Genomic DNA, 23,379 nt, shown 5'->3' with positions numbered 1-23,379 from the left:
TCTCTCGTCCTTCCACAGTGCAGCACTGTGAAGAGCCTGGCTCCGTGTGCTTGATAACCTTTTTGTAGGTATTGGAAGGCTGCAGTTAGGTATCTTCAAAGCTTTGTCTTTGCCAGGCTGAATAAGCCTGATTCCCTCCTCCTCTTCTCATAGAACAAGTGCTCCAACTTCTTAACCATCTTGATGGCCTTCTGCAGAACTAGCTCAACTTTTTTGACATCTGGCTTGAGCCCAAAACTGAATGCAACGCTCTAGAGGTGATCTAACCTAAAGAGCGCTGAGGAGCAAGATCCTTCGATCTGCTGGCTATGCTCCTGCTACGCAGCCCAGGGTGCAGCTGGCCGCCTCTGCTGCCAGGGCACCCTGCTGGCTCATGTTCAGCTTGCTGTCTTCCAAGAGCCCCAGGTCCTTTATGGCACAGCTCCAGCCTGCAGAATAGCCAGGGCTTATTCCTGCACAGGTGCAAGAGTTTGCTTTTGTAGTTGTTGAATTTCTTAAGGTTCCTGTTGGCTCCTTCCTCTAGCTTGTCTAGGTCTTTCTGGAGGGCAGCCCAGCCCTCGAGTTTGTGGTCGTGGTCAGGGTTGTCACACAGGTTGTTTCATATGACATCTACCCGTATCACATCTTTGGCTTGTGTTTCTATTCTCCCATTTTCTTTCAGACATCATTTTTGTTCCTGTTTAGATTTGTTTTTCTCAGAGCCCTATGTGTATAAATTATTAGCAAATGATCTCAGTGTTGTGTGTATTATTGTTACCATCAAGACATGCAGAATTAGGAAAAGGTCAGTTTCCCAACCAGGCTGGAGGGAGGAGGAGAAAGAATTTCTAATTGAATAACCCAATCTTCAGGGAAAAGCTGAGCTTTGCTGATTTGAGAGGATTTTAAGTCATGCAGGGAGCTTCTTGCCTCTCCAGAAAGTTTGTCATTAGATCAGATGCGCTACAAGCTCATAGGATTAGATGTTTTTAACCTCTAAAGGCTGAGACAAAATCCAAACAGTTTGGATGTGATCTCTAGTAGAAATTAGTAGACAAAAATAACAAAACCCAGGCAATTGGTTGAAGATATGAAGAATACAACATCCTTTTTTCTCGACAGTGGAAAAAAAAAAAAAAAAAGGTGTTCCTTATGTGTCACCTAGCTGAATGTTCGAGGTCTCTTTTTTTAATGGTTTGAAAACAAAAATAAACCGATTATCTGTTTCCAGCAGGCACAACAGTAAATGCTGGTACTTGTGTTGATTAGCCTTGAAAGGTTTCACTTCCTGGAGACAGTGGGCAACTGGAGTTGTCTCAGAATTGGGGAGCTTTTCCCAAGGGTAGTTTAGGTACCTTCTACAGTATCCTAATAATCCTGTGGAGTTACGCATATGTGAATCTATTCTCTTTCAATAAAGCATTTTTGCAAAATTATTTTGTCAAAACCAAGGCATTTCTTACCTTGTAGCTTCTGGGCTTGTGATGTTGCTCTCTCTCTCATTTTGACCTGTGTAGAATTAATTTCCTTTCCCCGCTTAATCTTTTCAGAGTGCATTAATAGGTCACTTGTGATTTTTGTCAGTGGTCCATCATGAAATTCGAGTAGTCCTTTTACAACTAGAAAAGAAACCATGCAGTTTTCAGATGTCATGCTTTTGAGCCTGATCACCTCCAAGTGTGTGATCTGTCTCCATGTTTGCCTTTCCAAAATTGATTTTCCATATTGTTGCTTGTCTGAAGCTCTTCTGTAGAGGATAAGGAAAAAAATACCTTCTAGGAAGAAATCTCTTAAAATGAGAAATTGAGAAAATATGGTGCTGGTTTTGCTCTGAAATGCTTTGTGTGCAGCTAAAAGTAAGTTTGAACCATGAACAGGTTTGCTGTAACTTTTGCTGTTAAGTATTGATTTTTCCCATACCTAACACTTAATAAGACTTCGCCTGTATTTTTGTGTACATGGTATTAGAAATACTATTTATTATTTGGTACAAAATCTCAGATTTTTGGATATCTGGAAAGCTCTAAAATGAATAGAAATCTTTTCTTCAATGTCAGGAAAGTACCTCTTATTTCTACACTTTTCATTTTGGGCCTCTGTGTAGGTCATGACATTCTTAGTTTTGAGGGTGTTCTCACATCTGGACTGGACATGTTTGAATCAGAACAAAAGAAAATAAAATCCTAATGTCTGAAATGTCTCTAAATCTGTAATACGTACTTTCAGAAGGTCTCTCTTCAGGAATTAAGAATATGCTTCAGTGAGGTCTTTAGGCTGTTTGTTTAAAAGCAGATAAACTGGAGGCGATATGCATAAGTAAGCCTGTAATATGTCTCGCTTGAGCTTTGTACCTCTAGTGTGCGAGCTGAATATTAGTACTAGAGTGATGTGATTTCTTCTCTTGATGGTAACTGCTTACGATTTCTTAAATATTACTATCTTGGAGATCACATAAAACTAATCATAGATTGCTTACTCCTTCCATCCACTGAATTTTCAAGCAGAGATTGTAGAAACACTCAGGTAGCAATGCAGGGTTTCTCCAAGGGACTCTGCAGAGAGCACAGCTAACATGACACAGCCATGTTACGATTCAGCCACTTTAGAGATGTGTAATTATTACCCATACAAATAAAATGGTAGGTGTTCATAAAACTGCTTGGATTACCAGTGAGAAGAAAATCTGTTGCTTCTGCTTGCAGATTGGGTGCAAAAATTTTATCATCGATATTTGTGACTGTAAGCTTACATGCGAATATGATCTATATTTAATATTGTATATATTCAGAATGCACACTCGTGAAAATTTAGAATTTTCTGTCTGAAGTAGAAATAATTACCATGCCACTAACTACACTAAACAGAACTGTTCTTAACTTGGGCTCATAAAATGTGGGGCTCATCCCTGGTAGAGAATGACCAGGTATAGAATGAATATCCTGACATTTGTAAAACAGTAGACATTAGGAGAAGGAAATAAATTAACATGGGAATCTGTGTAAAAATTCCATGGTCTAAGTACGAAAGCAGCAAGTAAGTGCAGGAAAGAAAATAATTACACATGGTAGACTCCAGATAAAATAAAAAGGGGTTGTGGTACAGATTTTCAAGTTGCAAAGATAAAACTAATGAAGTATTAATCAGAAGTTTGCATAAACATTTCTGACAAGGCTGAATTGCAGTATTTTCTAGTAAAGTATGATACTTCTGTGTAGAATGCAAACATAAAGATATTTCACATTTTCTCGTATCTTAAAAGGAACTGTTAAATAATGATCTCTCAAGTCTTGAATCACTGAATTTTGCAAATAGGCAGCTTAAAATATGTTAAAAGCAAAAAACCTAGCTGCCCCTAGCACGACAGAGTGTTCTAGAATTGTACAGAGGCTCCAGACAGAATATTTAGAATATTCCTCAGGCATCCTCTAAAATTTAGGACATGTAGTTGGAGACCTCTTTCTTGCCCCTCTGAGCATGCGCATTGTGCAGCACAGAGGGAAAGTAACAGAAACTGCCAACAGTTGAGTAGTTTATCAGACCCAGCTAGCAGCACCGCTCACTGCTTTTCATTTCACAATGGCCCATGATGGTTGCTTGACCTGAAATTTCTATACCCATATAGGATCACACAGTGCATGTAAGAGCAGTACTTCCCATAATCACACACTGAATAATCCTTGGCTTATTTTCAGGACTGTTGGTATAGGAGGAGCCTATTGAGAGTGTGGAGATGGAAGTCCAGGGTTTCCAGGACTGTCCAGTTCCCCTCCTCCATGTGGACACGAGAAGGAATCAGGCCAAAGAACTGAGTCTAGAACTTCCAGTACAGCACATCCATCTGCAGCTGCCAGTTGCTGAGCTGTGGGAGCTTCATCTGTAGGGGCTTCGGATGTTGTCCCACAAAGTTCTTCCAGCTCTTTCTTCTTACTATAAAGAGAGGTTTTCTGCTATAAAGTCCAGAGTGATTCTTACCTTTTCAAACCCATGGCATGTACATGAAGATAGTGTTTTCATGCTTTATCTTTACATGGTTTGACATAGTATTTCTTGTGCTGGAGTAGTGCTATAGTCCTCAAGGGTTCATAGGTGTTAATACTGTATGTGATATGGTATACGTTAACTACTCTACAGTACAGTGCTGACCTATAGATGACATGCCTATATTTATTCCTATAAAGTCCAAAGTGATTCTTATCTTTTCAAACCCATGGCATGAATCCGTGACCAGTGAATCGATAGGAATTCATCATTTTCCTAAGATCTTGAGTAGATGGTACCATGGAATCTGATTTGTAGACAAAAATCTGTGGTCTGTATGGGCCCAGGTCATAAAATCGAGGGAAATTTTTAGCATGCATTTAAGCACGTTTCTCATCCATTCGAAATAGTTGGTGTATATGGGAGGTCAGACACATCGGTCATTGGATGGTGGAATATCAGTTATTTCAGTGCTGGAATATTGAAATTATTTTATCAATGGAATTATCTTAAGAATTTTTTCTGTATCTGCAAAAAGTAACAAGCCTTATAACCATGCTGATATTGAAATGCTTGAAAGAGAAAGTAACTGTACTCACTTCATAGCAACAAGAGAAATCCATACATCATTCTTTGTCGATGTATAATATAAAAGAGATTAAAATAATTCTTTGTCTGAAATATATATGTGAAGCTGTATGAGTATATTCTGCTACATATAATGAAATACATAAATTGGAAAACACTAATTATTAAGCTGCGTAATCTTCAAATAATGATTTTTAGACCAATTTTTGTAGAATCTTAAGTTTCCTTGAGATACTCCTTTTCTCCATATGTTTTTCAAATCTTCCCTTTTCTGTGTACATAGAGATCTTCTTGTTTCCAGTGGATCTTTTTCCTCAATTCTGATACCACTTTCAGAATATAGACTGTCAAAATAAAATATCTTCTGGCATATATATCTCCGTATCTATCTATATAATGGTTATATCCGCATTAGATAAAGCGTTTTGCACTAGAGGAGATGTCTAACTAGAAAGCAGTAAAACAATTAGCATTGTTGACCTTGTTGTTGGAGCTGATATTTAACCGGCAAATATTTATATAGAAGTGACATTTCACATATATAAAAATATACTACAGGTGAAAAACATATGAGTCATTGTTTAAGGAGAAGTCTTAAAAAACAAGGTGGAAGGCCCCAAAATATTTAGATACTAAATCTGGCAACATGGAACTTGTTGAGTATATTTTCAATAAATGAACAGTTTAATTCTCTGCTGTGTAACTTAAGTATCTTGAGCTACTGTGTTATTTCATACTGGCATGTATGTTTGTTTGCATAGGTACGTGCTCACCAGTTAGTTTTACCACCTTGTGACGTAGTGATCAAAGCCGTAGCTGACTACGTCCGTAACATTCAGGACACCACTGATTTGGATGCCATAGCAAAAGATGTTTTTCAACATTCACAGGTAAAGTATAAAGCAAAATATTGGTTTGGGGTTTTTTTAAAACCATTGTGCTGTACATTTGTGTTGAAGAATGGCATTCTATAAAAATAGTGTTTTGCATCAGTTGATAATAGGAATCTATTGGTATATGCAGTGTTTTCGATGCCCTAATTTAACTTTCCGCACTTTCTGAAGGTAAAAATATGGCATTTACCCTCAGTGCTTTAAAGTTAAATTCTTGATAACCAAGGGGGTTTTGTAGTCTGGCTTTGTGCACTGTCATTGAGAATCAGTGGTACATGAAGATAGTGTTTCCATGCTTTATCTTTACATGGTTTGACATAGTATTTCTTGTGCTGGAGTAGTGCTATAGTCCTCAAGGGTCCATAGGCGTTAATACTGTATGTGATATGTTATACAGTAACTACAGTACAGTGCTGACCTATAGATGACATGCCTGTATTTGTTCCTGACAGAGCTTTTTTTTTTTTATTTTAGTCTAGAACAGATGACAAAGTTACTCGGTTTAAGAGAGCAGTTGCTTATTATTCAGCAACTAATAAACCTATGCCATTTCATCCACCACATTACCTAGGTAAGTATTTTAAGGAAACAGGGCTTTTCATTGTAACTAAAACCTGGGATAACCCTAAATCAGAAATAGTATTACTAGCAGGGTCTTATAAAAATGTTTATATTCTCTGGCAATTTTCACTGACCCTTGATTATGAGGTTTCAAAAGAAGGTTTTCATAGGCTACATGCAGAGGTTGTATTCTTTCCTCCAAAAGAGGAGAACAACCTGGACTGATTTTCCTCTTAGCTATTGCTGCATCGGTCCTAGCATTAGGACACTTAAGAGTATGGTGCTGTAAACAAGTGAAATCGGGTGACAAGTTCCAATCATGAAGACAGTTTCTATTTCTATTCCATAAAATATATTTCCAGTTTCTCATTGGACTTAGCTGAAATGTTTTAGAAATCCCTTCATAGTCTTTGATTTTTTGATGTCGTAACATACCTGCCTAAATTGCAGCCACAGATTGTTCTGGCATTGCAGATTATTCTCAAGGCTTACAAATTAACTGTGTATGATCACTTTTCTAGCATGGGCGTTCACTGATGTGCTACAAATACCTCTTAGTCTTAATACTAAAACATAATTTGAGCTGGGATTTTCTAAAGATTTTCAGTCACCATACTGATACGCTAATGCAGATTTTTTCCTTCTCTTTTTGGGGGGGTGGGGTGCGGGTGTCTTTATGTTCAAAGACCTACATTAAAGGGCATTAAGGCTGATCTAGGTCAAATATTTCAATGATGGAAAGTGCCAGCATTATGTGTCTGTGTGACATTGTTTTTGCCGGCTTCATTATGATGTCTCTTGGACTTTTTTTTGTTTTAGCTTCCTTTGATTCCCAGGTAGAATAGAAATGTGCAGTAATGGGAGATACAAAGTACTGAGAGAAGGTGAGAGAAGTGAAATAGACTTCACAGGCTGCAAAGTATTTTTATTAAAAGGCAGAAATTAATAAAACTGACTTAAAGACATACTAGAAAACAGTAACGCTAAGAGAACAAGAATAAATAAACCATAGAAGCAAAAGGATAAAAAGGGTAACATTTGTGTCAAATAGTGAGCATTTTCATGAGTGTTTGGGTTTTTTTGTGTGTTTTTTTTTTTTTTTCTTCTGTTTTTCCCCTCCCTGTTTGCAATGCAGCAGCCAGACCAAATCAGTTTGGTATGCCTGGGATAGTGCCACCATATGTTCCTTCTCAGATGCTTAACATTCCACAGACCTCACTACAAGCAAAACCTGTGGTAAGTATAGCCCTCTGACCTTCTTCTTGGGAGAATCCTGGTGTGCTCATCAAATTAAAATCTAGGTGGAAAATATCTAGCTTTTTTAGCATGGGTGGTCACTGATCAAGTCTGGAACTATAGTGATGCCACAGACTCTGGTAGAACAATTTTTGTGGACATCCAAGATGGCTGAGATTTAATGTGTACATTTGGAAAATGCCACTTGATTAAATAATGTATTTTGTTTTAAAAGAAAAGCCTTTTTGGTACCTTCACTTAAGAAAAATCACTTTATTTTAGGCCCAGCAGATGTCCAATCAGGGTGGGACCCAAGGTCAGGGTCCATACCCATATAGTCTCTCTGAGCCAGCTATCACCTTGGAAACAGGTGGAAAAAGTCTTTCTGAGCAGAACAACTACAGTAACATTCCTCACGAAGGAAAACATACACCATTGTATGAACGATCTTCTCCAATAAATCCAGCTCAGAGTGGGAGCCCTAATCATGTGGATTCAACCTATTTTCCTGCCTCTTCTACATCTTCATCCTCTGACAATGATGAAGGCAATGGTGGTGCAGCAAAGTAAGTTTTTCATAAGGATGTTTTCTTACATGGCTTCTGTTAAATTTACTTTCAGAATCGTTCACCAGTATCCTGAAAGAAATCTGCAAGTTAGTGATATCTCGATAGACTTTCAAAAAATAATTTTAGGTCACTATGACTGTGGTTCACATCCATGGTTCACTCTAGTTGCCCTGTTCCTTAAGAAGTAGAAACTCAAAACCAAATAATGCTGGGTGTTTTTCTGCTTCTGTCCTTATGTTTTATTGAAAGAAGGAGAGAGTGAAGTTTTGGTAAATGTCATAAAGCCTTTGAGTTCTTTACTTTGTATAAAAGAAATATTCCTACTTCACCGTATAATTTATTAAAATTTCAGTAGCTAGAAACTCAAACTTCACTGAATTTGTAGTGTTTACACTTACTAAATTTTGGTATAATGTGGCTTTGCAAAGAAACCTGGTGTGAATGTCAGAAACTCACCATTCAGAACAGTGACTTAAGAGCCCTCATTGACAGGCTGTGTGTGGAACACAGGAGCAGCGAAGTTGGTTTTGCTCTCTTGTACTAATGGGCCTTGTTTACTACAGAAGTATTTCTGACTTCCACTAGATCGTACGTCCGTCTGGCAATAAAGTTGTGCAGACTTTCTTTTTTGTAGGTCAGCAAGCAGTAATTAAATGAAATGTGAACAGAGGCAGTTTGTGTTTACCTCTGTCTTGTTAGGTGTAGTGGCTTACTGCGTGAGAATCAAAGCTGGGGGCTTTAGCAGGTCTGTGATTGGCTCTAAGCATTGTGTATAGTAGTATAAATGTGTTACTACTTGGTATTAAGTTCTGAATGTGTCTACAATTATGCATAATGGCTTGGACTTTGGGTGGTTTTTTTAATGCGTTCTGTCAATTTGAAATGCTATCATGTGTTTTGCTTAGTAAATCGAGTAAGTTTGCATGGCTTCCATGCAGTGTAGAACTGGAAACGTACCTGCTTTAGAAGAAAATGCAATGTTCTTCAGCATTTTTTATAGCGTTGCTATATGCATTTTATGCACTAAATTTCGAATAAATTTAGAAACTGAAATCTGGACAGTGTCATTTATATCAGTTTGTAGAAACAGTCTTCTAATTGAGGGAAATTACTTGGCATAGTGGCAAATATTTAAAGTTCAATCAAGAATTTTTCCTGCATGAACATTATTTAGTCGTTGTTAATATACAGCTTTTAAATACAGTCCAAGTGTTGACAGTGTAAGTTAGTAAATGTCGGTATTAATGTCTCTTCAAGACTCCTACAAATTGACGTTTCTAATGCAGAGCATCCCTTAAAATCAGATTCTCTGGCCCATAGTTCCAATAAAAATTAGCAAGGATTTATGCCATTATATCTTAAACAGCACTTTAATACTATGTTTTTCTGTGTTGTCCTTCAGCCATGTCAGTGGGAACAAAATAGGCTGGGAAAAAACAGGAACCCAGTCAGAAAGCCAAACGCGTGGAGAGCTGGGAGACCAAACAAAGGTAATTCCTTAAATTCCAAACATCACCATTTATTATTTTGTATTAAAGCTTTACAGCAAACTGAGTACTGTTTTCAATAGTGATCTGTAGGATTTGGTGTAAACTTCTACATATTTTTGTGAATTACAAAACAAACAACAGCTTTAAAGTACAGTAAGATGTTTTCCAAGGAATATTGTATCATGTACATTAAAAATGAAAATTAAATAGGATGTGTTAAAAAATACTGCATATAAGATAGAAACCAATAAACTTCTTTACACCTTAGCTAACAATCTCATCCTTGGCTATTGCTACCTGTGTTCACAGTAGTGCATTATTTTGATTTTTACTAAGGCGTGTAGCAATTTAAGTGTCTGTGGGTTCAGGGTCCATGTCGTGTAACCTACAGTGTAGTGAGAACAGCTCTAACAGGCATTTCAGTGTTAGCCACAGGCCATTATAGGTGTATTAAAGCTCAGCTGAGGAGTAAAAGTCCTTCATAACCGCCTGGTATGAATTTCACATAATAAAGTAGCTCCGTGGGACCACTTAGAATGTATTGCTACTAACTAAGGAAGGATGGGATAACTAAGTCCTTGATAAAGATTTAACATTATCTTATTAAATTTCTTCAAGATTTAAAACCATTGTAAAATTAAGAATATGATGGTCTGTATTCCAAGTTTGAGCCATGTTTAGAAAGAACATTCAAAGCATTTGCGCTTAGTATCTCTGCATCTTTGTGATGGAACTGTGCAACCAGCTTGTTAATTTTGTGTCAAAAAAACCCAATCATAAGTTACTTACGCTGCAGACAAACGGAACATTTTCCCTGTACCTTTGGCATAGAAATTCCAGTAAACTTGGGCTCTGTGCTTAAAATATCAAGCTGATGATTTCATCCATCAGTGGTTATTATTTTTGCAGACTACGCCCCGTACGATAACTGTATCTGCCTGCAGATTAGTCACCATATGCAAATGCTAATTTGACCTATTACATTCCTTTCTCTGTATCACGGGCCGTGTAGGAAGCCCGGCGCAGCCCAGCTGCAGCCCTGCGTGTGCGCTGCACAGCCCGGTGTCCTGCGGCGGGGGGAGCAGCCAGGGCAGCAGTGGTCAGGTGGGACATGCTGCACAGCATGCCTGGCAGCCTTTGTGCACACACAATTGTAGCTGTATAAGCCATGATGAAACTTTCCAATAGATGTATGCATGCAGGCCAGCTGAAATGCATCCAATTTAACATATAATTGCTTTTGGGTTTTACTTGCCTTTTTTTTTTTTTAAATATCAAACCACTTCTTCAGTCTTCAGTAGCAGGAGAAGACAGTTGCATCTGTTGAGCATGACAGGGAGAATTATAAGACATTTTGTAGATGAACTCATTTCCTAGAGAGGTATATATTAATGATTAAAAAAAATATAAGTATTTGCTGAAGATTTGAACTGAGCTATGTGAATTTCTGAGGTAATTTAAAGTGCTGAAAATCTAGCATAGATCAGACAGGTAGAGCAATCTTGACAATCCTTTCACTTGACTTACGTGTCAAAATTCCTTGATTGTAGTTGTCTCACTGCGTGGTTATACGTGACAAAGGTATGCTCGTCTCATTTGGGTGGCTATTACTAATGGAAAAAAAAATATCCTTTTAACTGTGGTAGTTCCTTGGCTTAAGTGTTTGAATACCGCTGGAGCAGATCCAGGAAGAACCTGGGCAGTGCAAACGGAGAAAGCATTGCTATCATTTGGGGTTTTTTGTTCTCTTCCCTCCGTGCCCCCAGTAATGGGCAGTTCTGTAAACTTCTTTTTATGGTCCAGTATCACTGACTTTTGTTAGGGTGGTAGAAGACTGGGACAAGTATCTTTAAACTGTTAAAGGAATATATGAGATAATATAACGCAGATTTAATGTGTGATAAATAGCTTTAGCTGTGATAGCTTATATGTTCATAAAAACATTCTGTATTAGTATATTGTGTTAGAAGTGCTCTGGTTTATAGTTTTTAACCATTTCTTCCATATATTTTCATTTTTATAAATAAAATGAAGTCTGGACTACCAACTCTAAAATATAATCTTTCAGTAACGTCCTCTTTGATTGTGTGCTTAAAATGTAATCGAAAGTAATGTTGCCCCTTTGATACTTTGCTAGAGCATGTTTTCACTAATATACACCTTCCTGCAGAAAGTTTTTGGAGGTTTTGTGCAGGTGTTTTGGTTTTTACATGCAGGTTTGTATTTTTCATAAGAGCCTGAAGCTGAGCTTGTTTGGGTCTATTTTTTATGTAACTTGTTCTGTGGGATTTCATGTCTTTTCTGTTTCAGCTTTGCTTTTTAAAGTCTTATGAACCATGTGAAATTTTCTACACAAATTGTGAAAATCCGCATGTGTGATGTATCATCAAGTGAACAAATTAAATTTCAGTCTCAAAAGTTTTTAATATTTGTGTAATAGCTTATAGGCATGAAACTAGTATGAACTCTTAGGCTTAAAAACAGCTTTCAGTTTTGAAGACAAGGATTTTTAGGAATGAACTCTACATTTTTTGGTAGTATCTATGAGAGATCCAACATAAGTACTTACAAGAGGTTTATTCACTGGGAGGTTTATAGTATATTTTTATGCATCTTGTTTTTCCTACAAATTTGTGAACTGTATTTCTAGAAATGGAATAAAATGCCACTTTAGTCTTGCAGACAGAAAATGCCATTTTCTTTTAAAAATCATCTTCTCAGAGAAAAGACTTCTATGTTTAAAAAACCCTAACAAACCATTTACAAGGCTTTTGAGTTCAGACACTGTGTATTTTAAATGTCTTTAAATTGAACTATGTAGTTTTTCCTGCTTAGTTTAGAAATGCAAACTGAGAAGGAAAGTCTAGGCAAATTATAGACTTTGTGACTGTCGGTTAACCCATTTAATTGGTAATATCTTGGAAATACTTAGTGAGAGGTCATTTACATTTCATTAAGAGGTCATCAGTCCCCCTTCTGTATTGTACAATTAAAAATGAAAGAAAATAATAATTACTGTTGCTGTTAATAAGTTAAAGCTTTAGCATAATTTTTTTTTTTTTTTTTTTTTTTCCAGTAATTGGCTTCTGCTAGCAAACAATGGCTGAAAGTTTACATTTTCTGAAAAACTTTCAGCCGGCTTTGGATAATGTATTCTACATACTGATACAATGTGATGTGAAGATTTACTATTTTCATTGTGGGTGAAGAAGGAAATGTGCTGTTTTTCTTGGCTGATCTCCTGGCATGTTTCCGTACACATTCAAGAGCACTTTATTTTGTATGTTCTGTTACAGGCAGAAGGTTCCTCTAGTGCTTCTTCAGGAAGTCAGGCAGCTGATGTCAAAGGGAATCAAACCAGTAATCCACAAATCCCATGCCTGTTGTCAATGCCCACGAGAAACCACATGGATATTACTACCCCTCCATTACCTCCTGTAGCACCTGAAGTATTAAGAGTGGCAGAACACAGGCACAAGAAGGGGTTAATGTATCCCTACATCTTTCATGTCCTAACGAAGGTATGACATTTTAAAATTATGTACTGTGAAATAATGATTCTGTAAAGATAATTTCACTTCTTGCTAAAGAGTATCATAAGTTTATGTCCTTTTTAATGCTTTGAGTTTTGGTCCATTTTTAGTGCTTCTGACTTATCCCGCCCCCTCGTTTTCTAACCACTGATCTGGTCTTGTGCATTGTTCCAATAAATATGAGATGACTGTAGTTAGAAGTGTTTACTTAGAAAATTAATAATTTTTCCTGAACTTATGTAGATATTTTTGTATCTCTGTGCATGTGTGTATATGTCTCTCTGTGTGTATATATATATGTGTGTGTTTTTATATAGAGCCTATTTCCATCTAAAAATTCCTGCGTATGTGCTTTGGTGTCTGTGCCAAGTCTTTTCTATTTTCAGTGTTCAAAAATACTTAGATTGTTTTCCCTCACAACTTGATCCCTCCCATCCCTGGTAGCTAGCCATGGTAGAAACATAGCAGCTATAAGAAATCCCTTTTGTATAATCTTAAAATGTAATTATAGATTAACTCGATGAAGTTCAGGATTTTTGTTCATTTTAGTTTGGCAGAACATTTCTGATGGCTTTTTTTAATGTACTAACCTTCAGATCCTAGGTAAGCTGCAAGCATTTTCATACAGCCTAGGACTCTTTGTCTGCTCAGTGTGTCCAGTAAAAAAAAAAAATCTACCTGAATGGCCACATGAGGACACCTTGGAAAGCAATGGGAGAGCTTCTTACAGAAATAGGTAGTGGTAGGCTGCTTCAGCATGCCTGGAAGCTGCTGAAGTCTGCTTTGTGTTGAACTGGGAAGGAGCCAGAGCAGTGGTGTTCCTGCACAACTCTGTATTTGACTTAATCTAGTCTCAAAAGACATGAGTTCATTGTTTCTTCTAAGTGCAAACAGATGAGTCCCAGAATGAGACAACTTTAATCTTCTTCCTCTTTAGTGTTCAAAACGCTTAGTACCGGTTCTCATACATCAAGCCCATTCAATGTACATATTTGTGCAGCATCTAGCAAAATGGCACTGTCCGCATTCCTGTTAACTTGTATTCATCTTAAAAGTCTGCTTCAGGACATTAAGAACTGTAGGCAGGGATCTGAAATGCATTAAAAAGAGAAGTTTCTGCAATCAGGATTGAGCTTTGGATTTCCTATTTCCTATGTGTGTGTGTTGCACCACAGCTTGTGTTGCTGTCATGTTCTTACACTTCCCTCCTTTATCAAAGAAAAGTGGGGAAGAATCAAAAGGTGTATGAAGACCATTAATGTCAGTTCTGTTTCATACTTTACACAGCCAAATATTCTCAGTACATTTAAATACTACTTGATACTTAATATCATATCTCACAATGGGAAGAAATGAATTAAATGCCTACGTTTAAGAAATCCACTCCCAACAGAGGGTAAAAAAGTCAAACTAGAGGTGGCTGCATCAAAAATAAATCAGTACTACTTAAGACTGTTTTTCTCTCCTCACTCTCTGAAATGCTTTTGAACTAGTATGCTCAGGGAACCCAAAGTATACCATGGGTAAACTGACAGGTATCTTGTTGTATAATGATGGGATTCTTTAGAAATTGTCACGTAGAGGTGTTCCAGGTTATGTTGCTGCTATGTATAAAGACCTTTCAGACATACCTTATACCTAAAGTAGAGTTGTCTGAATTAAGCCTGACAATATCCTAATGTAATCACTCCAAGACGTCACCTACAACATTCGTTAATGGGACAGTTCAAATGTTTTTTTAAGTGAAAGTAGCAAAATGGAGCGCTTGCTTGTCAGTGTTGAAAATAAAGGCTCATATTTGGGAGCAATACAGTGAAGTCTGTTGTGTTCCAAGAAAACTTAACATGGTTGGATGCGCAGACGCAGAAAACGGAATGTTGCTGCTGTTTTGAGAGAGAATGTTGGAAGGCGCTTTCATGCTTTTTTCTGAAAAAGTATAAAATGCTAAATTTATATACATTCAAAACCAACCTTACTTATGTAATTCCCAGTTAGGATTTTCTGAACAGGTCTTCTCATAAAGTTGGGGTTTTTTACAGTGAGTCCCCAAGTGCTGCTTCAAATCCTTGCACCAAAAAGTCACTGGTGTTTTTTAGACAGCGTGAATATTTTTTAAAATATCTGTCTGAAATGCAGATGAGCTTCAAATGTGCTTTGACTGTCTATGAGCACATTACTGTATCTTCATATCTACTTGCTGCATCTTCATATGTACTATTTCACTGTTCAAAGTATCCGTATTTGGAGATCAATATTTAAGTAATCCTCATCTGCAGATAGTCCAGCCAAAAAAAAAAAAAAAAAAAAAAAAGGTGTGTGATGGAGAAGAGAAAGAGGGGTGCAGCATGGATAATCAGAGCCTGGAGACTTATTGGGGGAAAGCAAGTAGATTGTAGGGTACTCCGCTGGTGTTGCCTTCACATACTGCTCCATCACATTTTTCTTGACTAGATGAGATTTATAGTAGAGCTGGATTGAGTTACCATGCATATCTAAATACTTTCTGTTCACTATAACATACATTTTTCTGCTTGCTTTCTTTCAAAAGGGTGAAATCAAAATTGCTGTTTCTATAGAAGATGAAGCCAACAAAGACCTGCCTCCTGCTGCTCTCCTTTATAGGCCAGTTCGTCAGTATGTTTACGGAGTCCTGTTTAGTTTGGCAGAAAGCAGAAAGAAAACGGAAAGACTTGCTTTTAGAAAGAACAGACTTCCACCAGAATGTATGTACTGTAGAATCCATTCTTTATTTCTTTTCCCTTTGCTATGTTTTCATATCCATTTGTACCGTGATTTGAATGAGAAATTACCAAGTTTTCATCGGTGTAGCTAATGCTGGAGGAATTTATGGCTTATTTGATCCATGGATAATAGAAAAAGTTGTTAATTTGAAATTTTATTTCGTCTAGTAGTTAAAGAACTATAAATGTTACCATTTCTAAGCAAGCTCTGGGGTTTGTTTTTTTAAATGTATGCTCAAGCTGCTGTCAGGCTTGCAGCAAGTAATGTCAGTTTATGATGTAATTCTCAAAGTGTATGGCAGAACTTGATTATAGGAAACTTCTGTGCATATACATACAAATTTGCATACTTTTTTGGAAAAATGAGATGTATGTATGTTAACTTACTCTATCTTCCCAACCTACTTCAGTAAAATTTGCAAGTCTGTAGTATCTTTCAGGTATTGGCATGTAAAAACTTGGTTTAAAATCTGCAGAAGTCAGGTGTGATGTAAGTAATGGTAGACTTGGGTGAAGACAGACTAAACTTTTACAGACAGACTTGTCAAAAGATCCTTTTGCTAATTCAGAGGGATGAATCTTAATCTTCATATTAATCTGGAAGTTGTCTTTTTAAGTCTTCTGCTTCCAGGAATTGCTGTCATTCCAGAAAATTGAACCTCCTCATTCTAAAGTGTTTTTCTTATAATGAAATGCATACAAGGAAATGATTGAACTTTACAGTAGCATCTTATAAAGGTTAAAGTAATGTTAAAGCATTAAGTGGATGGCGGCAGCAGCAGCAGAAGTATTTATATATTTGAGTCTGCTATCACTAGACTAAACTTAAGAATCAGATATTTAGAATGTATGAAAGCATCATTCACAGTCTGCATGTGTAAAAACATAAAAATAAGAATCAGTTGTAAACTTTACATTCATTCCCTTTTCTCTTTCCATTTTTAATTGTGAATTGTTTTCAATTCACATTCATAGTGAAGTTTATAATCTTCCAATGATGTTTGAAAAACTGTTTATCTTAGCCAGTTATTTCATGGGAATTAATATTTACCCTGCTTCAACAATATCTCCGCACATGTATTCTCACAAACTTCTTAATTCTTTAAACTCGCACAACATAGTAGTACTTCAGGTTTTAAGGTTATTTCAGGATTAAAATAGTGAAGTTTTTTGCAGTATTCGTTTATCCTCATTAGACTTCTGTCCTTAAAAGTGTACTACAGTGTTTGTAGTGGTGAAGTAGCTGAGTGCTGAAGGTCTGCTTCAGTTTTCAGAATGTTTTTATCTTGTAAACCTAGAATGTTCTCTGTAGGCTACTGCGGATATCTGTATAATCTCTATTTTCTCTTCATTTATACTGCCTCTCAGAGGTTTATTCTCAATGGCGGCTAAGAACGCTACTGCTGACTTGATTTAGTTACAGGAGCTCTCGCAAATCTTGCTGCAGGACGCATTCAGCTACTGACCTACTTCTATCTGAGGACTGACTACGCTCTTTAAAAAAACAAAAACAAAAACAAAAACAAAAAACAACAAAACAAAAACAAACAAAACAAAACAAAAAAAAAACCTTAAAAATCGAATGTCTGCCCAAAAGTTATTTGCTTAACTGCAAAGCTAACAATGCTCATAAAGATGGATTTGAGCCAAGATGCAAGCATGTGGCTTAAAAGGGCTGTGCTGCCGGAACACATTTATTTTGTTCACCTCTCTTACAAAGCAGCAAGAATTGGGCAGACTGTGCAGGATGGAAAGAGAGAATAGTGTTTTAAGTGGCAAGATAGATTTCTCAGATCGATTAGTCACACTTATTAGCCCTCGCAAACTTCTCTGAGGACCCAAGCTATAATGAACTAGTGATGCTGAGTCTCTTTCAGTGTCTTAATTTTTTTGCTGCTCTCAAAAATGAGTAAGTTATGAAACAGTAATTAAGGCAATTAAGAGAAAATTCAAGAACTGAGACATTAAGAGAATTAAGAAATTAATTTCTGAAGAAATGTCTTTAAGATTTATGTAGAGAGTTAATAAGTATATTAATATCTAAAATTCTGTCATCTTTGTTGTACAACCCATAACACTGGCAACATACGAATTATTCACACACAATTATTAAGTATATTGCATGAGAGGTATGTTGCATAGGAGGCTGTGAAAAATACATAATAAACTGACACATCAGAATTATTGCTAAATGTATAGACAGCAAGATAATGGATCTTTCATAAAATGGATGGATTCCTGTCTTTTAAATCATTATTATTTCTATGTAGTTGAAAAGCCAATAAAAAACAACAGATCTGTAGGAAGAGGTAGTCAGTGGGGTTCTTCAGTGATAACTGTCTGCTAAGTAATGCCATTTCTGTACATGTCCTCAAGTCTGCTCCCAGAGAAAAGCTGAATCACAAAGTCCTTGATTGTGCTTTTGCTGCCAAGGGCACAGCACTGGCTGTGCTGCCCTTCCTTCTGAGGAGATGGAAACCTAGCGTCTGGCTTGCTCTTCTTTTTAAGCTCTGAAACAGGTTGTTTCCCGTGTTCTGATAAATACATGTGTGTAGATGAAACCATCTGCCTTTTCCACTCTGTGGAAAAACGCACACTTGCGCAAGCTGTCATAACTCCAGGTTGGATCCAAAGGTTTGTTATTTTAAGCCTAGCCACCTTGTGATGTACTGTTCTCCATCAAGGATGTATTCAGCTGATGCTGTTTCTGCCAAAAGAAAAGCTGTACCTTGGGCAGTAGCCCTTTTGCAAAATCAAGCATGCTTAGCTCAAGCTGTACTGTCAGTAAAGATTATAAGGTTAAAAATGAGGCTTGATTAATCTGCATTAGCTAGCTCATCTTCTAGTGGTATTAGGTACCTCACACCTCATGTTCAGTTCATGGAAAAAAATGCAAAGGGAATACCAAAACCACCTGAGCTGTAGTTGGCAACAGGGGCTCTGACAGACGGCTTGAGTGTGCAGTGTGCTGTTGCTAATGACTTCAGGGCCTGTAACAACATTCACATTTTATCAAGCAGGTTACCCCAATGCAAATTGATGCTTTACCCTTTTTACTTGGATTGACCTTAAAGTGTTGTGAGTTTTATGTTCAAAGCAGATGCCAATATACTGTGCAGTTGCTTAGGCCACTTTGAGTATTCAAATCTGCTGATCAGCAGCAGGAGGAAGCTTAGTATGAAAAACAGCGTAATTAGCACTGTGATGTTGTGGCTGAACACACGGTGATCCTGAGTTGTTGCTAATGTAGTCTTCAGGGTAGGCATTGCTTATCTGCAAGTGGAAGTCCTGGGAGGAAAACACAAAACATTCCTCTGAGGACAGATATCCTCAGCAGCTGAGAAGACAGCGTCTTTGGCAGCAGTCCCAGTACAGAGTTGTCAAAGGTGTAAGAAATGCCCTGGAGAAAGAAGTGGATATGGACAAAGTCCTGGATTCATCTGCTATGTTAAATGCTAAATTTGGGTGAACAGCGCTACAGTTACTTGTCAGCTGATACAGCTGTTAATTCCTCATCCCCATCATTCAGAGAGGACTGTTTGCCAGTCCACTAGAGTGACCTTCATATTTTAAACCATTCTGCAAGGAGCGTGGTTACTTTTCCCGTAATAACCATTCACACAATTTTGAAGCCAGTATCAATCTCCAGTATGACCGTAACAGGTAGCATGTTAACTGTATATTTTGAGAGTAAATCGCGGTACTCCTCCTATGGCCTTAATTTCATAGGGTTGTGGAAGTTATCATCCCCAGATTAAAAGCTTTGAACCAAATTTGAATGTTGAAACATAGGATTGCCGATAGAAAACAGACATAAAATATTCCCTTCTTCTAAGCTTGAGGTCTTTATACATGGAATATATGTGAAAGACACAATAGTGAAACATTTGTGTTCTGTACAGCTCCGTCTCCTTGCTGCTGGCTGCTGTGACAGGAGTTGTGGAAGCTGAGGAATTGGTCATCTGAGGATGCTCAAATGCGATGTGCACGTAGAGTTTGCATCTGCTTGCCTCTGGAGGGGCATCCAAACTGAGCAACCAAGTGTAGCTAGGAATATCACCTCCGTTGTCAAAAGGAGGTTGAAGGAAGGAAAAATACAACTCTAAAACAGAAACAGCTATTTTATGTCAATTGTCAACAGTTTGGGGGGGGGGGTGTACTGCTAACAGATTAAACTGTTCTGCAGAGTAGCCTCATTGTGTTTCCTGCCTGTTTGCTGAGAGAGCTAAAAAGATTTGGTCCAAAAGTATCTCTTGCTTCTGAGACCTAAAGCAATTAAACAAGTCTTTGAAAGCCTACATAAAATACATCCTTTTATTTGTTCATTTTTACTGTCCCAGGCCTGAACAAGAAGTGAAAACTGGTGTGATAAACTATGCACAAATAACAGAGTAGCTCTGCTGGCTGCCACAGCCCATCTTGCATAGCTTGGTGGCATATAAAAACTGGTAGCAACCAAAATAGAACATGATTTTGCAGTGAGGCTACCAACTAAATATATCAGAATATTTATTTCCATTGCTGTGTGTTATCTTTGTAAAACTTAAGCCTGAGCTCTATGAAATGTAGGTATAATGCTAGAGTAGTTTTATTCCAGAAAAGCATGAAAGTGCTTTGGGATGTTCTGGAGAAGGTGGTTCTTTTAATCCCGATCATCACCTCTGCCTCCCCTTAACTATAAAATTACTTGTAAGGCTGACATCTGATTGCTGAAGGAGACTCTAGCTGTAAGGGCTGTCCTGGCACCAGCAGTACTCTTCTCCACCTGTAACAGAAAGATTCTAGCAGAAAGAGCAGGTCTGTGCTCCTGCAGTGAACCTCTCTGGGCTGTAACCTGAAGCTTCACTAACAAGCTCCTTGAATCTTTCCACACTGCATAACTGGGTTCTGAGTTACGAAGGATGCAAACAAATTTTGAGCTGTGTCAAATTTGGGGTCATTCCAAGGCCAAAGGTATCATTTCTCAGTCTTGACTTTTTGTTTGTTTGTTTGTTTTTAAATTGTGTTCTGTTTTTGTTGCCTTCAAAGGTAAAAAGGGAGATGATTTAGCAGCAATATAGAGTTGAACAGTCTTTGTTTTGAGGTGGATAAAAAGGAGCTTAGCAGACACAGAAATACTAACATCATTACAGAAAGCAGTGCAGTAAATTGAAAGGCTTATGTAATGTTTTGTAAAACTTCAACGCACCTATATTTGAGATCTTGTTCCATTGCAGTAGTTGAACAACTACAAACAAGTTTAACCGAAGTTCTAAATCTGATTTGAATAAAATCACTTGGATCATATTGTTCTTAAAAGACCAGATACAGAATATATTTGTATTTATGCACTATTTTTATTTATCGCTGTAGGTTTTTGATCAATGACGCAGTTCATTTGTTTCAGAAAAATATATGTAGTTCCTTTATGTTGTGTATGAATTTGAAAATATTAACGTAACATTCCTAGCGTACACTTGGTTGCATGCACTTAATTTGTGAGTGAGTGCATTTGAAAGGTGGTCCATACAGAGTTTGAACTATCAATTTGGCAATGTGATGCATTGGTATCTGTCTCAGTCTCAAAGTGATGCTTTTTGGATCAAAATCTCTTGCATACAAATTTTTACATGTACACTGCTTTTTAACTCGGAATGTTTTCTTTCGACTGTTGTCATTTTGTAGTTTCACCAGTGATAATTAAAGAATGGGCTGCTTACAAAGGAAAATCTCCTCAAACCCCTGAGCTGGTGGAAGCACTTGCCTTCAGGGAATGGACCTGTCCTAATCTGAAGAAGCTGTGGCTGGGAAAAGCAGTAGAAGACAAAAACCGAAGAATGAGAGCGTTTTTGGCCTGTATGAGATCAGATACACCAGCAATGCTCAATCCAACTAATGTGCCCACTCATCTTATGGTGCTCTGTTGTGTACTAAGGTCAGTATTATCTGAAGGTAAAACAGAATGAAGAAAAGGATTTACTGCATAATCTCTCTGACATACTTAACTTTATATTAAACCATGAGCATAGAAAGTGTTAATTCATATTTGCAGCGTCGCTACGAGAAGGGGTTTGTTTTTTTGTTTTGTTTTGTTTTTAAGAACGTTGCTGCTGTGAGTCTTAAAAGCATGCTGTGTATTCAACATTTCTTTCTTCGTTCTCTAGAGGACTGAAGAGAGGAGGAAAATAAAAATCTTGTGTTGCAGAGAGGCCACTGTAGCATTTGAATTAGTTTACCCTTACTATACTCTAGGCTTCAACTTACTAAAAAATAATATTCGGGGTCTCAGAGGCCATGTTGGTAAAGTTGTAAAGCAAGAGAGAGTTCTTCAAAGAACAGCTGTGTAGCAGCTATCAGGATGCAAAGTTCACATGAATGATACTTGTGCCTGGGATGTGTTAGATTCCCTGCGTCAGAATTGCTCATCTATTTGAGACTATAATAACCAACAGTTGAAGTATTAATTCTGTACTTCAGCTTTATAATGAGAAAGTCACAAGGTCCAAAATACTTACCTGTTTAATTTTCAGATTGAAAATTGAGGAATGGAGAGATGCTTATCTTTTTGGAAAGGGGTGATTATTTCAATACGACTAGCTTATAAATCTGGCAGAATCCAAGGTTAGCATGTTGCACACAAAAAATTTTAAGCCATTTTTGGGAGTGATGTCATTCTTTCGTACTTTGTTTTGCCTTTTGAGCACTAGAACGCCTTTGGTTTTGTCCTTATAGAATAGTAAGTATACAAAAAATCCAAATGGTATCTTGAAGCAGAGCTCTTCATTCATTTGGACAGCATGTTTCTCCCCTGTGACACATGGCGTATATAAATTGTTGTTCATTAAGATGCAATGAGCATAACATTTACTGAATTCTGAGTACTGTGTTATCTGGAAACCATGTTCCCAAAGTCATCTTACCGTTAGCCTTTTTTTATGAAGAACATTAATCTTTATATTATTTTATTTTTAGATGTAACAGACTCCACTTATGTTTTAAATTCTGTTTTGGCAGCCTGTCCTCCCCATCTTCAGGGGAAGCAGGCTCTTGCACAACTGATTCACAGCCAGTAGCTCTTCCATAGGAATTTAAACAAATGTAAACTTCAAATTTATTTAGTGTTTTCACCTTTCTAACTATTCAAGTCTAGACAAAAAAAAAAATTCCCCCCCCCCCCCTTGCATTCTGGTGACTTTTGATTTAAATAAAATACCACTTGATTTACCTGTTAAAGGAAGCTTCTGAATAATTATGGGCTTCCTCTGTAGGTATATGGTACAGTGGCCGGGGGTTCGTATTCTTCGTCGCCAGGAACTTGATGCTTTTCTTGCCCAAGCGTTGTCTCCAAAGCTCTATGAACCTGACCAGCTTCAGGAACTCAAGGTAATTCTTCAACTATACTTTCATAATTCAGGAGATTTAATCCCAGCTGATCCATGTTGTTAACTGCAGTGGGTGATGTGTATGTGCCTGTCTCACTAAACGCCTTGCATAATTACCTATACTTTCTAAAAGTTTAATCTTAGTATTTTAAGGTATTGCAAAGATTGATAATCCGTTCTGTTTCACTGGTTGGACAGATAACTTAAACATACTCTGTACTACAGAATCTTTTCTCACGATTTCCTAATAATTTTTTCTTGGACATTTAAAACAAATGTGCTTTCATTAAAAAGACTTTAAAAAAAAAAAAAAAAAGTTATTTCTTGTGTGGCTGTTCTTAAATACTAACCTGGATATTTTTTCACGATTCATCATTTAAAAGATTTTTGCAGCTAAGTGTAGAAATGGAGAGAGACTTGCATAATCCTGAATGGAAAAATGCAGGAGAA

The 23,379-nt window shown here is 37.2% G+C and overlaps 1 protein-coding gene across 1 annotated transcript in view; it reads left to right on the top strand.

The window, feature by feature from the left end:
• Positions 1-23,379, top strand: part of FAM120A (family with sequence similarity 120A) — a 44,925-nt gene that overhangs the window by 13,710 nt on the left and 7,836 nt on the right. Inside the window, exons 4-12 of the mRNA XM_010285335.1 lie at positions 5,307-5,435; positions 5,913-6,009; positions 7,135-7,235; positions 7,518-7,801; positions 9,207-9,294; positions 12,591-12,815; positions 15,376-15,550; positions 21,233-21,482; positions 22,816-22,930. Coding sequence (XP_010283637.1) covers positions 5,307-5,435; positions 5,913-6,009; positions 7,135-7,235; positions 7,518-7,801; positions 9,207-9,294; positions 12,591-12,815; positions 15,376-15,550; positions 21,233-21,482; positions 22,816-22,930 — 1,464 coding nt within the window. The remainder of the gene's footprint in view (positions 1-5,306; positions 5,436-5,912; positions 6,010-7,134; positions 7,236-7,517; positions 7,802-9,206; positions 9,295-12,590; positions 12,816-15,375; positions 15,551-21,232; positions 21,483-22,815; positions 22,931-23,379) is intronic.

Source organism: Phaethon lepturus, unplaced genomic scaffold, assembly GCF_000687285.1.
Source record: "Phaethon lepturus isolate BGI_N335 unplaced genomic scaffold, ASM68728v1 scaffold6554, whole genome shotgun sequence".
Classification (NCBI taxonomy): domain Eukaryota; kingdom Metazoa; phylum Chordata; class Aves; order Phaethontiformes; family Phaethontidae; genus Phaethon; species Phaethon lepturus.
This window is presented reverse-complemented; position numbering and strand designations above follow the sequence as displayed.